The sequence below is a fragment of the Cryptotermes secundus genome, unplaced genomic scaffold (genome assembly GCF_002891405.2).
Source record: "Cryptotermes secundus unplaced genomic scaffold, Csec_1.0 scaffold677, whole genome shotgun sequence".
Taxonomy (NCBI): Eukaryota; Metazoa; Arthropoda; class Insecta; order Blattodea; family Kalotermitidae; genus Cryptotermes; species Cryptotermes secundus.
In genome coordinates this window covers 75,377-94,617 of record NW_019739965.1, presented here as the reverse complement: position 1 = coordinate 94,617, position 19,241 = coordinate 75,377, and the positions used below count along the sequence as shown (strand labels likewise).

At 34.4% G+C, this 19,241-nt stretch overlaps 1 protein-coding gene across 3 annotated transcripts in view; it reads right to left on the bottom strand.

Moving 5' to 3' along the window:
* The window catches only part of LOC111872202 (fasciclin-3), a 90,408-nt gene that overhangs the window by 17,608 nt on the left and 53,559 nt on the right, over positions 1-19,241 (bottom strand). The window contains exon 8 of one of the 3 annotated variants that reach the window (XM_033754599.1): positions 5,118-17,940. The exons of the other annotated variants lie outside the window; for them this stretch is intronic. Within the exon in view, the coding sequence (XP_033610490.1) occupies positions 17,717-17,940 (224 nt within the window). The 3' untranslated portion in view covers positions 5,118-17,716. Of the gene's footprint in view, positions 1-5,117; positions 17,941-19,241 lie in introns of those variants that run through there. 3 annotated transcript variants of the gene reach the window in all.

The following is a 19,241-nucleotide window of genomic DNA, read 5'->3' as shown; positions in this document are numbered from 1 at the left end:
TTGCTCAGCTTACTCTTCAACATGAAGGATGGGATAGTACATCCTCTGAAATGCCTTTAAAGTACCACACTACATGGTGTCACATCCCAGAAGATAATATATTTCATCAGCTGCATGCTTTTCCACTGAGCTACACCTGGACTACTGTCTCTTACAACAGATAAAATGTACATGTGATTGGAGACTTTAACCCCAGTTAAAGTCATGTCTTAAAATGACTTCAATTTATTTGCTATCGAATTAAGATCATTAAAATAAAACAAAGGAACTAATATTCACCTTTTTGCAGGAGGCATGTGTTGATGTGTACTATACCTGAATATGAAGAATAATTAATATATTGTTTTGAACTCCAGCTGCATAAATATAGTAACCATCTGAATACAGATCAACAGACTCAGAATTCATAATGACATAATGAAGGAACAAGAAATTCTGACATAATGAAGGAACAAGATATTCTGAGAAGAACTTATGATTCCTTCTAATGTTTCTATGTGAACGGTGAAGCTAGTGAGTATTATAATTATAGAATTTAGTGTTCAATTTATATGCAATTTATCCAGCACATATGGGAAGTGGGGTTTATCAGATGCATAAGAACTCTTACAGAACCCAATCTACATGCAGTTTTCACATTTTCCAGTCTTTTAATATATCCATCTTCGGTTTCAAAATAAAAAAGAACATGTTCCTGCTGTAGTTCTTGTGTGAGAGCTATCTTAGATGACATGGAAAATGTCCAGTGACTGATTTAGAACATACTGTTATGTGATCACAACTTCAACTATACTGTAATGAAATATCACTAAGACTGTAATGGAACATGTGTGAGGAAGAGAATATGGGCAGAATTGCTAATGGTGTCTGGGAGAACTACTGCATGGTGGGTCAACATATGCGCATCACAATTATCTTTCTGAAGCAACTTTATAAGAATGGTAAACCTTCTTGGATCTTTCCTAGCTATTTTAGAATTCCTGAAGCTGGGATAGAAGATAACTAGGAGTTTATTGCATATCTGAAATTGTATAGATTCCAGTTATATTAAATTTGGACATCATAACCTCACCACTACTGCCTTTGTACCATTGGTGGCATATGGTATAACCATGTTCACATGTGTGTCTGTCCATCTATCCTGCTACCTGATAACTTTTGAATTAATGAGGGATTTCAATAAAATTTGGTATGGACAATATGCCACTGGAAGCTGCCCCACATTCACACTTCCCAATTTCCCAACACCATAGTGACCATGTGAATTTCTAAGGTGGAAGAAACACCAGTAACACTACTGTGTCCTGTAATACTCTGTGGTAAAGATATTCAAATATATACAACTTAAATTAACATAATGGTTTTAGAATATAAAATATCATCAAAAGTGTGCATGTCTATTTTTTTCTTGTGATGGCAATAACTAATGAATAACTGCAGCCATAAATATGAATTTTCACGTAGACGCAGAACATAAAAGTATATATACATTATGAATACTTCTGAAGGGCAGGGATATGTTAAAAATGCAAGGAAATGCTGTAAAATTCTGAGATTATGTCCAACAGCTTCTGTGCTGAGAATCTATCCTGGTGGACATCATGCACAGAAACTACTACAGTAAGAGCTGCAATATCCAGCACTGGATTATCTGTAAAGCTCCATTAATCATAAACTGATTAATCATATGATTATTGAAAGAGTGAAATATTGGTGTCTTGTCTGTTTTTCTTTAATTAAATGTGCACCATATCAAGTAAGCAGTGATGAAATGAGAACAATGAGTGCAGCAGTGAAAACAGGACAGGACATCCAGCGACACATTAAATCATTAGGTCTGCCCACGAGGTTTCTAGGTACACTAAGAAACAGGTCTGCCCACGAGGTTTCTAGGTACACTAAGAAACACACTAAGTATTATGCTCTACTATCCAGAAAATTATCACATTCAACAATCCCTTGTTCCCAGAGGTGCTGGATTATCACAACTTTTACTGTACTTCATAATTCCTGCTCATCTTTCTATGTAGGCAAGGGCATTTAGAGTAATGTAGGTGTCATGTGATATTTCCAGAATTTATTGCCTATATCATGTGTTTAATTTCATTTTAATACTTTTATATTCAATCTTAGCATTTTATTAAGTTATAATTATAATTTTATCAAAAACAAGTAATCAATTCCATAATTATTTTAATTTTAATGTACCACTTAAATAATTCAATAATCATAATAGCTATATCTGCCCTAAGGCAAGCAAAATCAAACACTTTTGAGTGTCAGAAATCTAAAGAGTAATCTTTACTCCTGCTAAATGATCGTGATCAGAAATTTCAGAATGGCACAGGGTCTGGCTTGGCTCTAATAGTGCTCAAGTGTCAGTAAGGAGCACATTAGGCAATACATAACTACTCAGTTGTATCACCCAATTTTTTTCCAATCAGCTGTATCTTCTGGTCATTTGGGGGCCACATATAGTATATTGCATATTCATGACCACTACCACTTTGTCTTTAGACAACCATGTATGGTTTAATGCAGAAAGTGATATACTTGGTATTCAAACACCTTACCATGGTGAAATATCATAGAGGTAAACAAGAAAAAAGATGTGTGGTGTCGCATCATTTTGTTTCTACAACATGAAAATATAATGACAGATGTGTACAGTATAAGAAACAAACAATTTCATCATTTCAGTACAGTTCCATTATAATCACCCAGGCACCCTAATTTCATATAATGTTTTATACTCAGTAAGATACTTTATAAAGGTAAAATGGCAGCCTGCTGTCACTTTAATCAAGACTGTGATGTAATGAAAGGGCATTAAATTGATAAGGAGCTAAACACTGTAAGCTTCTTGGACAAAAATGGTCCAATATGAACTGAAATTGTTGAGAAAAGCACCATTTTCAGTTTACCAATTATGCACAGTTCATTTACTGTAATGTGTATATGAGGCTGTTTCCCCTCACTGGCTTCCTTCAGAGTACAAACTTATAAGATTCTAAACCACAATATTCAATGCACTGGGCATGTGAGACATAATTTATTTATCAATCACAATGTCTTCATGAAGCAATAAAAGGGAATTATGATACTGCCTAAAAATCAAAGGATTAAGATTTCATTTACAAAGGGGCAGAGGAACAGCATTTTAAAGCCTTCCTGAGAAAATATAATAAATAAAAGACTGCTGCAATATTCACGCAGTTTTTTACTTTATTTTAAAAAAAGTCTATTTTTATGTAATCTCTACACATTACAAATACAAAAGAAATTCATTTTGCACAACAATTTCCCACCCACCCGTAAATAAGGGACATTCAAAATTCACAATATTTTCTGATAATATCTGATAATAATACTTCATACACTTCTACATAAAGACACATTTTTACCAAACTATTCTTTATAGCATAATCATGCTAACTTAAATTCTAGGTAAATATCATTGCAATTCTGCTCACCCACGCAGAGTTCAAGTTTGGACTGTTTCTCTATGTACACACTAACTGAGAGATAAAATTACATAACATAACATTTTAAGTTATGAAGTACCTGAAAGGCCAACATTAGTAAATGGCAGCAGAGACAAAGGTAAAGTTTTGTGAATTACAGCAGCATTACAGTGAGATGAGTGGTAAGCTTCATGCTCCTGCCATTCTACTCCTCTCCCATCAAAGGACAGAGCTGCAGCATCTGCTGGATATGAAACTAGGTAGTTCTCAGAATTTATCTGCATCCAGATGTGAGGAGAAAAGTCCTACCACTGCCAGGAGTTGAACCCTGGTAGTCCAGCCTGTAGCCAGCCACTTCAATAGTTATACTATCACATAGCAGCAAAGCATGAATTATAAGGACTGATGACAGAATAATAATATCAGCTAGAATTTGTTACAGAGGGCCATAAAAATCCAGAAATTAAAGAAATAATTCTGAATTTCAAAAACAACATATTCTACACAACACTATAGAATAAACTAGGATGAATATGTTGAAAGAACAGGATTCAGTAGTAATCCTCCTCAAAAATTATATATACAATACCAAGAATATTAGTAGATGGCATTTGGGAATATGTTAAAAGAGTAAAGCAACGATATTGTTTTTTTAATATTTATGAGAGCTCAACTAGGCCCAACACCAAAGAGGATGATAATTCTAAACATGTGCCCAATGATGGTTTGAATATTTGGTGTATGTTAATCAAAATATTTATGCATGGCCTCTTACATTCATATCCCATTCTTCTTCAAAATATAGGAAAAAAAAAAATCAACCTTTTCAGTATTTAAAGCAGTCATCAGCACTCTGCAGTGTGTACACAGAAGCAAACATCAAGGATGCCTAATACATTACGGAACCAAACTCATAATACTAATGACCCAGAGTTGCAAAAGAGATTTTTAAGAATATAAAAAATTGCGAGCAACATAATGTAACCAATAACAACTCCATTAATTTATGACACAAGATCTTCTGAATATACAAAGATCAGTCAGTTTCAAATTTAATTGTGTACAAACTTATTTAGGAATTTTCACCCCATCCCCATATAAATATTTACAATGTAGACATACTTATATACATACACACAAAAGAAATATTCTTCATGTTTCCTTCAGGGAAACTTTGCAACATTATTTAAAATTGGAATGCACACGCTTATAGTTTTTTTTATTTCACAATCAGCAAAATATATTATATCAATAGTTACACTAACAGAATTATCTAACTTTCAATATAAATCTTTTTATTGTATATCCTTAAAATTATAAGTACTACTTATTTTGTTAGCTAGAGGAGCATGGCTATAATAACACTGGTGCTGTGTCTGGCAAATACTGAATCTGATTACACTAACCATTACAGCATTTGCTCTTACACTACCTGAAATTTCTCTTTTCCATATATCTCTAAACTGACTATAGTCAGAAAGCATAACATGAAAGATGATCTTCATGTACAACAATGTAACACATCAGTTTTTAAGAAAAGTGTTATTAATGTGGGCATTAAATTATATAATATACTTCCTTTGGAGTTAAAAAGTCAAAGCGATGTAATGAATTTAAACATAAATTAAAATTATATTTATTTGATCGTCCTTTCTATACATTGAATGAGTTTCTCCAACAGGAACATGAGGAAGCATAGCAAGGTTTTTTTTAATTAACAAAAAAAGAGAAGAAAAGGGAATTGTAGTAGTTATTGTTATATTTTTAAAATTCTTAGTGATGTTGTAAGGCAAGTACAGTTTTTATTTTTAGTCTAATACATTCTAGGATTATAGAGCTTTTAACAATGATGTATCTAGTGAGTTGACTTGTTCAAGTGTTGCAGTTGTAACAGTATGAATGCAAAATAAATATGAAATATGAAGTGATCTATGGGTATGAAGATAAAGCTTTATGCATTTTGTACCTTGGCTTTAGATGGGGGTAGGTGGTCAGGTTCATATTTGACCATCTTTATCCCCAGACAAGAAGTCCCACATGAGGAATAAGAGTAGTCTGACATGAAGCAATGAAGAGCAAATCCCCAGCAAAACCATACTCCAACTGCCCAATCTATAGCCAGACATGTTATTGAGATACAACAACTATAAATTTTATGCAGATTACACAATTAAATATGATGTGGAACAAATTCCCAATCTTACATGCAAATGATACCTATGTTTTACTGACTTACTGTGCCAAATGTAGGATGTAATATAAATATTTCCTCACTCAGATATTTAAATGTTAAGTGAAAGAATCTCCTAATTATATCTAATTATTGCAGCCATATCTTACAGATGTGCCATGCAACTTTTTGGAATATTGTTGAACTATACTTTTACTTATGCTTCAGTCTGGAAATGGGACATAATAAAATTAAGAGGCCATCTCACACCGTACACCATTGCTTTGTTAAAGCTCAAACCAAACATCTGCCAATATATATGCAAGAGGGAAATGCACTGATAACCAAGGTGACAGGTGAAAAATAATTCTAGTGATTGTAAAAATATTGTTTCTTTGAGAGAACTACAAGAATATTATGCAATAAGTATTTTAACAGTGGTAACAAAATGATCACTCACTGTTCCAGTATCACTGAAAGCCATGATCATAATGTATGCATGGAAGTTTGTATGGAAGCTTTGTTGTTTACAGAGTTTACACCCTACAGTATTCATAACCTCCCAAAAAATATGAAGAGGGGGACACGACCACCACATTTTCCACATTGTCTGGCTCCAGTCACAATATTAATACAACATTTAAACATATCATATGCTGAATCCAACTTCCTCTGTCATTCTTTGGACTTAACAGTGAAATACTGTGTGCAGTGAATGGCACAGTGAATTCTTTCAGAACAAGGCCATAATATCTGCGTGACATATAAAAAAGAATATTTCTGGCCCTGGGACTGATAAGTAAATGTATCAGCACCCCAGCCGATAGAACATTAACTCTGTGGCAAGTAGGGTGATGGAGGGATGGGAGAGATGAAGTAATTTTCATGTTCTGTGTTGCAGCAGATTCATTTGGCTCATGTTTTATATTAAGAAAAATTTGTGTCAGATCATGATAAATTATGTCACAGTCCATGAAAACAATTTTTACATTGCGAAACACAAGGGCTCTTCTCTGAAGGTTAAAAGTTAACACATGCCAAGCCCACAAAGGCAAAAGGGGTTACTATCTTTGAATTGTCAAGTGCACCAATATCTATTGCAGCCATGTTCCTCCACATTCATATACTTCAAGGAAAACACAACATCTGAACAGAATTCAATAATATGTACATGCATATAAGCCACAGCATGAGAAAATTCAAAGAATGAATTATTCTCAGCAGCTCTTTACAGATTATACATACAAAGAACTTATCACATGTCATTCTTCATGAATGGCAATTATGAATTTTTCACAGTCACTATCTATTATCTGCAATTCTCAGTAACCAGCAAGCCACTACATAGTTACATAAATAATACAAAATAAAATATGTAGTGATCAGACTTAAGGTGTTACCAAGTTTCATTACAATCTTGAGATCTGTTTATAAATGTCCCAAATAAATTTAGTACCATTTTTATACTGGAATGAAGAAGTCTCCATGTAATAAAATTCTACAAATAAAATAATAACATTATTTTCAAGTTGTCCTTACATATCTGGCAACATCAATATCAGGCTGTTATATAAAACTGAATGTGATTCTACTAATTTTTATGTCAGACATTGCTCTCAACTGTTGCATCCTATAGCACAAGTAAAATTAGGATTACATTTCATCAAATGCAACAATGTCTTTTAATAATAAAATAAAGCTTTTACATGTTTCAGCTAATGGTGATCAACATCTGAAGATAACAGACACTTTAAAGGCAATGCTTCACATGTACTACATGCGTGTGCTGTCTTGCAAGGGTTAACATATTTAAAATATGTTTTTTGAAAAGTAACAGAATTTTTGATTGAGTAGAATATCTTGCTGTGAAGCCCAATGTTGGCCATGTGATGCTACCTGGCACGTGCAAGCTTTCCCCTGTTCCTGTATTAGTTGCCTAAAATAAATCGAGAATACTTTCTGAATAGCCCTTGTACATCAACATGGGATATTACAAAGAAAATCGACTACTTTATAAGAGGCCAAATGATGAATATAAAAAAAAATCTCAATTTATCTAAACACACACAATAATACAATAATAGACGAGCAATAAACTGATGAAAACAATCATGGCAATATATTATTAGACATAATATACAATACATGTGCAGACACAAACACACACTCGTAAAATCCATATTACTACAGGATATCTGTTCACCAAAACACACTGCATACAACATCACTACCCCAACTGCACCACACAGGACCAACATGACACAGGTAAGGAGAACTGTTAATCATTAGTGACTAATATAATAGGAATAAATATAGTATCAAAAATTCCCATATCATATTTGCACATACATACATAAAATATACAACTGTATATATGAAAACACGAGCAAATACAGAACCGAGTAATTTATTACATTTGCAGACAACCTATTGTGAAGGAACATCACCATCACTGGGCTTCACAGTAAGATTCCACTCAATTGAAAATTCTGTTAATTAAAAAATATATATATATATATTTTAACCCTTGCAAGGCAACACATGCATCCAATACATGTGAAGCGCTTCCTTTAAAGCGTTGATTGCTTTCTGATTATGACCAGCATCGGCCAAAATGCATAAAGGCTGATTTTATTATTAAAAACACTGTTGCATCTGATGGAATTTAATCCTAATTTTACTTGTGGTTATACAAACTTCATTTTCATCAGTACAAATATATTGGTCTATAGCATGTCACAAGATGTCTCCCCATTCCCCCTGCCAGTGTCCAACGACATTTGATGCCTGCATGGGTGTAAATGAATATGTGTATTAGAGGATTTATGTTGCCTGTTTCCTTCACTAATCAACTTCTGATGCCAAAGTCATTTATATACATTTTCCTCTGTAGCAAGTTGGCATTATGACATCTAAGTGTTTTCAACAAATGACAGTAGTTCTAAACTCTTTTTAAGGATTAAATGTTCCCGATGATCTGTAACTTTTTGTTTCTCACTGATGTAATGGATAGTGCAAAAATGCAAAAAGTTTCAGCTTCCAGGAACACAATCCTTGCAATGTGAGCGACCTGTCTGTAATGATGACAGTAACATTACAAATAACATTCTAATAGCCCCACCATTCCTAACTGGCCATTCATAAAATTCAGACAATGTGAAAAGAAGTAATTTACACGTTGATCACTTAGAAAATCTCTTCATGGAACAATCAGGAAAAGAACTCACTAGAGGTCACAGAACTTCAGCTCCTGGAAAGATTTTTCATTTTGTCACATATGGCAAATATCACGGGTTCTGGACCCAAGACCCAGATATTCCCCGCCATGTTATGCGACGACTTACGAACCTTCTTTGCAAAATACAGCAGGGCATAAAACTCAGAATTATAGTTCATAACAAGTGAGTAATTTGTGAAACATTCTGACAATCAACCTCCTCAGTAACAGAGTGCTGGACTGGACTTTCATGTCTTAGCAATCTAGCATATTTGTGCATCAGTGATACTGTGATTTGTATTTGGAATGTATCTAACTTGAATGTTGACTAGGCTCTCCCTCACTGAGACTTTCATCATGATCTTTTTCAGTCTCGCCAAGAAAATACTCGGGCTGTGCCCTGAAACAGGCCATGATTTCCTTCTTCAAAATTGTTACCTACTCATCATCCAAAACCATCTTATCATCTCATCTGATTCCATATAAGTAGTTGACATAGCACTGTTAAATATCATAAGAATCAAACAATCATTTGCATCTGAGACATAATTTCAATATTGCATGCCACCTCTCTACCATTAATACATATTCTTTCAAATTAAAAGTATGGTTATTTAAACAATAACAAGAAGTACTAAATTATATGAAGCTATGTATTTACTAAAATGTAATTTTTCTTCTGAATTTGTTGTATTAATTCCTGCTGTACCAAGGTCGATTAAGGCCCCATAAACTGCCAGCAAGAACTGAGTTTCAATTCCTGGTAGACACAGAGCTTACTCTCTTCAGCATTTTGTCCACAATGGTTCTTGGGCTTTCAGAGCATCCTGTTTGGTAGGTACTGAGGCTACCTGCTCAGAGGCAAAGTGGCTAGGGCATCAAGCTGAGCACTTATAATTCCAAGACCTTTGGTTCACACTCAGTGTTCAAGGCATCTCTTATCACAGCACTTCTACTGAGGAGATTAAAAAGTGGTTGTCAGACTTTTTAGACTTATATTTCATGGTACAAAGACCAAGAAAGTTTTACCTCACCCTTCTAAATTGGTATTATGAGACAGTTCAGGGACATCCAATCTACAGTACAGAATTAATCTCACGTCTGGATCTGTTCACCTGGTCCATTCTTTTATTTAAGTATTCTGGGCCAGTCAAATAACCAAATTTGGTCTCATACAATGTGTTGAAATCCCCTGTATATAAAATACTGACAGAGCATTAAATATCAGATCCCAGCTTCAAGTACTACAGTAAGTGACTTACAGTTACACCAAATGAGAATGAAACATTGAAAAAGTGTACACTTATTGTCTTGTTTAAATTCTGGCAAATTACATATATATGAACACCTTACTAAAATTAATATCATTTGGAGTGTTAAAGTTATCACAACTGCCTATGAAATTCTTTTCACAGATCAGTTCTGTAGATTCATGTTCCACATCAGATCTAAAATTGTACTTCAAATTGGGCGGGGGGATGGATACCATTATTTTAACAATTTAACTGTTACATAAATATGTGCATCTCAACTCTTGTTTCTCCAGTTACTTTCAAATGGACACATTTACCACATTACAAATCTCATACCAGAGAAGGAAGTCCACAACACTGATTATGTCTACTGACTAAATGCATGTTTCAATAAAATCATTACATTACTATCTCCTGGACTGTTATTGCAAGTATGTTGGTAAACAGATACTAATGTTTTGAAGGAAACACCACTGCCTCCATCTTCTCTCTCCTGTCCTGAAGATGGAGGCAGTCAGTGCCTCCAAACACCGATACCTACCTACAAAATTACATGAAGTCACATTCCAGCAGAATACCCAATGTTTTGAAAATCTTAAATTTCACCAAAATTTCTCATTCCTGTTCATTTTCTAATGCTGGATTCAAACATGGTTCCTCCTGCTCCAAGTAAAAATGTATGCAGCTAAAATAATTCTACACTTAAAGGTGAAGCCCATAACAACAAAATCTTGTAAATTTATGAGTGCAAAACAGAATGAACTGTAGAAATACCCAGGAAAAACTTGTTGTGACAGCAATGAAAATCCATAAAAATGCTATCAGCTTCACCATATTTGTCTGCATGTAAACAACTTAAGAATATATCTCAGATCTTTATTAAATTTGTCACTGGGGAGTTCTACTTAAATCTGCCAACACATCCAATTTTTGGTTAAAATTGAACACAAGCACTTCACACAAATTTTTGCATGCCAATCTGCCAATATTTATTACAGTGAAAAATGTTTCAAACAGAAGTTGTAGAGGAAAAAAACATACATTTTATGCCCAATGCACTTTCTTTGCAAATCTTATGGTTTTCTAAACAATTAAAGATAATATATCTCTATGCTGCTGAGGCAATAACAGAGCCAATACACAAGAACTGTTATGTTAGGCATACATTAATTAATCTAATTCTCCTCCATGAGATTTGAAGTTCTCAGGGCAGTGACAATAAATAGTGCTGTCTTCTGGGATGTGATGCTGTGTAGTGAAGTAGAACTTCATCACAATTGCTCCAAAATATCATAAAACCTCTACTGGACAACACAGCATCAGTATTCTTCATTTAACAGTGAGGAATGCTGTTTTCTTGCAATCAAATTAATTTTATCAATGGTATAAAAACATAGGAAAATGGCACTATTTTCTAGAATGTATTTTTCATAACAGCTGTCCACTATTTTGAAGCTATACCACATCCTGATGGTATGGGAAAAAGATATATCATAATTTGTTGCATGCCTGAAAACTGCAAAGGAATTATTGTCACTGCAAACTAAAAGCCTGCAGAATTTCAAATATGGTGACAGAATACAATGGCCCATGATGTAGCAGTTGAAAAGTTAAGGTAATAAGGAACAGGAGACTTGATTGTCAACATTGTAAACAATGCATATATTGTCAATAGATGCAAAATAAATTGGAATGTGGTTACAGCATTAAATGCCAATATGATAAGCAATAAATTCTACACTGTGCAAAATTTAGCTATTGTTAATTACATGTGAACAAGAAATTTAATACTGTCATGACATTTATGTGACAGATGAGACACCAAATAAATGTATGAGAATGTTGCAATGGCATTTATGTTTCAGTTATAAGGGAATGACTGGGTTTTGCATTGTTTATCGCAAGTTTATACTTGTCTTTATCTCAGAGCAGGAAACAAACATAAGAACATATGTTTTACATAATTAAAATCACAAACAACTTCATTCAAAATATGTGTTTGAAACCATGTGTGATCTTACAGAAATATAACCATAAATATTAGTGGTAATTATTTAAAACCTTGGACATGCTACTGAAGATTTATTAGAAATAGTTACAATAGTTACAATTTTTACCCTTTCCACCCTTCTCATTTTTGCGTGTACATTTTCTACTGCTGTCATTGTTGTTGTGACAAACATCTCATGAACTAGCCCCTGACAACTCAGTAAGTAAAAGAAATTCATTTCTGAGGTTGGAGTGCCCATAGTGCAGTTTCTTATATTCTCAATGACAGGATGAGAACAACAGCAAGAAGACAGGGTTTACAGACCTCATTTTGTCTGAGGTAGGAAATGGGAGCTTTGTACCAAAGATCATTTACTTATATTAGCATTTTTTGCATACAAAATTTTGTCAACCAGAAACAATCAAGGATAACAGTACATAATCAGTAACATAGAAAATAGAGGGCAGAACCTATCTTTTACTGGCATGAAGGCTTTACACTAATCACAAATGAGTAACAGGAAGGAAAGAAAGATGTCAGTCACTGCCTGACTTGAAAGTGTGACAAGAACTCAGCAAGGGTGGGCATACTCCAACAGTGGAATAGAAAAGACTAATTCTCTGCCACAAAAAAAGTGACCTCTGCTAGCCAGACAACTGCTTTAAAGTATTGTTAAATAATATAACACATATATCATATCAAAAAAGTTTATGATAAAAAATTTACTAAAATTTCTGACAAAGTTATGAGAATATATAATTCATTTGTTCAATGCCAAACTGACAATGAGCTGCCTGCAGTATGCATCACACAAGCACTGAGATCACCCTACACAGTTTCATAATATCACAATGACTTGGTGGAATGTTGGAAACATATAAAACATCATAATGAACACACATATACTGTAGCAAACTTCCTACTCAACATAACTGAAAGGGAACAACCTTTGTTTCGGTATCATCTGAAAAGCCACTTCTATAACTTGATTTACTATTTTCCTCTTTCTTTCAAGAATATTGTAAATGTCTCATTCAATTTATTTATCATTCTGAGTACTTAGAAGATGTGACAATGGCCTGACACAGGGATGTGCTGCCATAGTTTTAACTACAACTTCACATGCTCAGTTACCAGTCGACATTTGTTTAACAGCCTACTTTCCACAATGGAAAAGGCCACAGAGACATGTACATATGTAGTACATGCATTATACTGGGTTACTACAATTATTCATTCAATTTCAAAACAATATATTTTCCAAAGTATTATACATACAATATGACTGATACATGAAAAGAACCATAAACTTATGGTAAGGTTTGAATTTTAACAGCCATTGCAGAATCTTCCAAATTGTTTGTTGCGGGATTCCAAGTTCGCGGCTTGCATTGGCAGTTGATTTTTGTGGACTGCGCGTGAAACTCTCCCTCACTCTCCCCACTGTTTCATCTGACACTCTTGGTCGCCCCATGCTTTTCAGTTTACACAGGCAACCAGTATCCTTAAAATGCCGATACTACCACAGAATGCTCTGTTTACATGGTGGTTCTTTTCCGTGCTCTTCTCTGAACGCACGCTGCACTGCAATAACAGACTTACATTTCGCATATTCCACCACACAGAAACTCTTTTCCAGCTTCGTCGCCATTTTCTGAGGCACTACACTCATGCTGCCAACTGCTGTACCATGATGCAAACTTGGCGAGTTTGCGGTTCTTTTCCTGTATCAGTTATGTTTGTATGTGTAATACTTTGAAAAATATAGTGTTCTAAAATGGAATGAATCATTTGTTGTAACCCTGTACTACTAGCCTGTTGGCTTTAAAAATGAATGTAACGTAATGTAATGTAATGCAATGTCACCAAGGTCACCACTCCAAATGGCGCACTTGCTTTATAGCATCTGGCTGGGATGGGCATAATTCCAGGGCATTTTTTAACATGTATTAAATTTCTATACACCAGCTGATCTGAATCTGTGTGAACCAGCTCCAGCATGCCCCTGGTCTGACCAGATGTCACAGTTAAACTTCCTTGGCAAGGCAGTCTAAACTAGTCATTCTCAAGAGTGGCCACCAGCTATTTTCAAGAATAGAATGTCCAAAGTAATCATACTTTCTATGAAGTGTAAGTTCAATTTTTCTTCCTTTTCTTCTGTGAATCTTAAATGAAGTCAACACCTAAATAACCTTTTACATGTTCAACGACTGAAGCTCCTTGTATATTTCAGAACATCAGTTACATATTACTGAATATGGCCACATCATATTTTCTTGTTCATTATGCAGCCATATCAAATTTCTGTTTCTGAATCCCTTGTCTCAACTATGTTTAACCCTTATAATTCCAGCAATTGAACTGTTACAGAAGTTATAACAACACATAAAAGCTTTGGTGAGATATCATTTTACCACACCACTGTTCCTGCTCTTAAAAAGGGAGAATAGTTATTATATTTGTCATTAAATTACCATGTGCAAATGCAACATATTTCTGAATCTTTACACAAGAGAAAACACACATGGCCAGGAACCACATGTCACATATTGGATACTAGAAACATTTCTTGAGAACTTGCACACGTAGTGTAAGCACACAAAAACACACACAATACATTCTTCTGCTCCTCTTCTAGAGTTGTTCACTCAGTTTCCTATTTCCAACATAAATCCAGAATTTGTGAGGCAGTGTTGATGCAGTGTTGCTATGCACACAGTAACATCTTTGTTACTTTGATTTACATATTGTATCTTTCCTCATTGTTGGCTGCCTTGTTGCTCAGAGTGAAAGCAATGAGGGTCAAGGACAGTATCACCATTATATGCCAGATATACAAATCTCTCATGCATAATGAAGTGAATTCCAATTTACAATCAGTAAACTGATGGAAACTCACACCAAAACAAGAATATGAAAGAAATATAAAAACAGACAGACCTCCCTATATAACCATGATATTTGTATGTTTCTCCCAGTAGATTTTATATCAACTTACAATTTACATAAAACTTCATATTATACAGCATCATGTAAGACAATTTTTATGCTAGATTTGTTACAATTCCTACCTCAATAACAACAAAACAGGGGGAGAACCCAAAATTTTCACTGTAATTGATAAATGAAATTGGTCTAGAAGTAAATACAGAGTAAACTAAGTATGTAAAGGTGTCTTATCACCAGAATACAGGACAAATCATAACCTAAAGATAGCTAACATTGAAAAGTTTACTATAATTAAACCTGTAATTCGGTATAGGGGTAAACACAGACTAAGGGTGTCTGAAAACAAGGTGTTGAGGGGAACATTTTAACCCATGAGGGATGATATAATAGGAGTCTGGAAAAAAACTACATAATGGTGAGCTTTGTTTTTGCACTCCTTGGCAAATGCGATTGGAATGATCAAATCAAGGAGGGTGAGATTGATGGGGCATGAAAAAGGCATGGGAGAGAAGAGGAGTGCATCCAGGGTTTCAAGGGGAAAACCAGAAGGAAAGAAACCACTGGGAAGACCTAGATGTATATGGGAGGATAATATTAAAATTGATCTTAGATAATAGGATGGGGATTATGGACTGCATTCACCTGGGTCAGTGATGGCTTCTTGTTAACATGGAAATAAATCATCAGGTTCCATAAATTGTTGGAAAATTCTTGAGTGGTTGAGCAGCTGATGGCTTCTGAAGATAGATTTAGCTCCATGCAATTAGTCACTTAGTTATACCCGACTGATAACCCAACATGTCTTCCATTCATAATGTAAACCCTTACATGTGATAAAACAGACTTCAGAGGTCTTGTTATGTGAATATGCAAAAAACCTCATAACTAAGCGGAAAACAACTCAAGTACTAACACAACCTATGACAACTAACTAAACCAACTCCATGGAGCTGAGTCCTTCATGAGAAGCCACCAGTCAGTCAGCCAATCACGAATATCCCAACACAATATAGCACCAATGGTCCATACTCTAAGACAGATAAATCCAGTCCACATCACACCAATTTCCCAATGATTACTACATGCCCTGCTAATCCCATCTCCTTAATTTGGACACCCAAATAAATACAATTTCCATAGCTTGACTGCTTCATGACTCAGGAGTTTCACAAAATTATAGTTCATGACTTAAGAAATAAAAATTCATTAACATGTTTAGATTTCAATGTCATATGTTGAATTACTGATTAACTGTTCTTTTATGACTGCTCATGTAATACAAACCCCAATTGAAATGTCTGGGATCACATGAATACAATTTCCTCCTAGAAAATTTAATTAAGGAAAGAAGACTTAGTAGAGTAAGACATGAGCAAATGGTAATTTATGAATCTGTATAAGGAAACCTAATTGTTTTATACTGAATTTTTAAAACATCTCCCAGAGACAATACCAACACAGACATTTACTCTAAATGGCTAGCTCTAATCACAGTAAAGTATTTTCTGATTGTTACCGTTGAAACAAATGGATAACTTCTGAGGACCCATAACAATGAAATAGTACTGGGAGTTGGTTGAGCAGTGCCAGCTAAACCACAAAGGATGTCCTCGAGCCTCATTATTCTTATCAAACAGGCATTTACACATACAAAAATATCATGATGCTATGAACAAGTATGTTACATACAAACTGTTATTACACATCAAAAGTGAACAAACAAGCCTCACTCAAACAATCAGGAGATGAGACTGTGAGTTGAGTTTAGCTGCCATGATAGAAACTGTGTACGCAAACTGACATACCGCACTGAGAGTTCAACACGCACACATATACATTTGGTATTATGATTCACATTATGTCTGTTTCTTGTAATACGAAGGGTCCGTTTCACAACACTAAAAACTGAGATTACACATCCTTTCTCAGAAGGACCCTAGATATTTGAATTTCAGTGTAGTCCAGAATAATGCCAAACATTTGCTGAAGGACAACTGATTCTGTAACCTTGTTCAACAAAACTAAAATACAGTATGTCCAATATCTAATATGAGAAGTATTCTAAGAGAAGTTAAAATATTTATTGTTCATACTCTGGTTTATAAACTAACATTCTCACTGCCTCTTAAGCAGGCATGCTCACAGTACCAACAAAGGTGACATTAGAGAAGATCATAAAAATTATTATGATTTTCCATCTGTCATCTGATGGCCATAAAACTTTCACAGATCATAATAAAAGCTTTTAGGAACTGAAACAGAATCATTAGTTTTTAAAATAAAAAAAATGTTTTGGCATGGTTGCTTGGCCCACAGGTTTAAAGTGGCACTTACACATTGGTTAGTGAATGTGTTAGTTTATAACGCCTTTGTTATGGAAAAATTAACCAAAATAAAAACTTCACTAAAAATTGCAATAATAACTGTAAAATAAGAATCAGTAATCCAAAGAAAATCACTGTTAAATAATGTGCATCCTTATGGAATCTAGGACAAAAGATTTGTATTTATTACGTACAATATCCATGTCTGTATACTAAACCTATAGTCTCTAACTATTTTCAAACTGCTTTTATAAGCCCTCGTCAACTTCTGCAGAATTACAGGTTACAAAATCAGCATGCCATCATATTAAAATCCATTGCCTTTGCCCAAACTTTGAAAACATATCTCTTAAACAGGTGTGTCCTTGTCATTCTTCTTTGCATCCTGTGGATTGTTGCCATTGATATACTCAGAGCTGATGTTGTGATTGACTGATGGGTTTTCCATACCCCCCTCCCCTTCTCCTTGGCGGCCTGGTGCAGTTTTCTCAGTATGGGCATGATGCTGGTTCTCAGGATCAATATGAGCTTCACTGCTTGAGTGGCTTGTGCCGCTGCGACCAGCGCCACGTGCTGCAAGAAACAATAACCACACACTCGGTGAAGGCAAGTGATGAGATTACTCCATGTACATTTTTCAGTAATGGAGGGAAGTTTGTACATTCCATGTAACTAAAATCGTTAGTAATTTTTTAATTTATGCCATATACGGTATCAAAAATGAGTTGATGATTACTGTCGTAACTTTTGCAAATAAGATTCTGTGAGTAAAAAAAAAAAAAATAATAAAATTACAAAAATGGGCATTCTGTTCTAAACTTATGTCCATATGCAGTTAAACTTGATTTCCACAAGATGGGTTACCAATTGTCACGAATATTTCAATGTATTTATTGACATAACTGATACATTTGCATTAAAATATCAAGTATAATTTTATATATCTCTTTTTCTTCAAACAAAATCTTGATCACGATATGTTTTAAAAATAATACCACATGCAAGTCTTCCCCAAGAAAACCTGTACTAAATCTAAAGAGATCCAAATTATTGCTATTTTAGAAAATTACTGCATAAAGTGTATAATATATACATATGTGTGTGTTGTTAAGCACATGTATTTTCAGATCATTCATGTAAATTACATAGCAATTAACATACTTCTGAGCTGGGGGTAAGGATAAAGATACAACAAAATCATGCATTTAACAGAAAAGAGTAACACTGTCATTACAAGATGCTGGGTTTATTGTAAACAGAGACATGAAGGAGTGTTACTCCACCAACTGGAGAGGAAGGGGTTCTATAAGCACTTGCCTTCGCCGATTATTGGTTCTTGCTTCTCAATAATAGCATATGCATGAGCACAATAGAAAGAAAACTTGACAAGCATTAACCTACATGGTATGTAGGGCATGCTTAAAGCAACAAATTATTGGATTGGATCATATTTATGCTATGGAAATACATACATGCTCTGACAGATCAACAGTCACTAAACACAATTTCTTTGCAGCAAATCTAATCTTGATTAAAGAACTTTGAGATTTAGGTGATATGCTGTTATTATTAATGTATGAATTATGCAGTATGTGACCTTTCCCATGCTAATTCAAAGGAATGATCAAGAACACAATCAATTTACGTACAGAATTTTAGGAAGAATTTATGAAATTATATTTTTGTCTTAAAAGAGTTCTTCCATGTGTAACTTTTCATAAGGATATAAAATATTCCCCTATTGAATGATCTAATAAAGACAGAATTTCACCTCAAATGTCAAAAAGTATCAAAATGTACATTATCCATAAAAAATGATAGCTGGAATCCATTTCCTACACATACTTGTAAACTAAAATACAAAGACTTCAGTA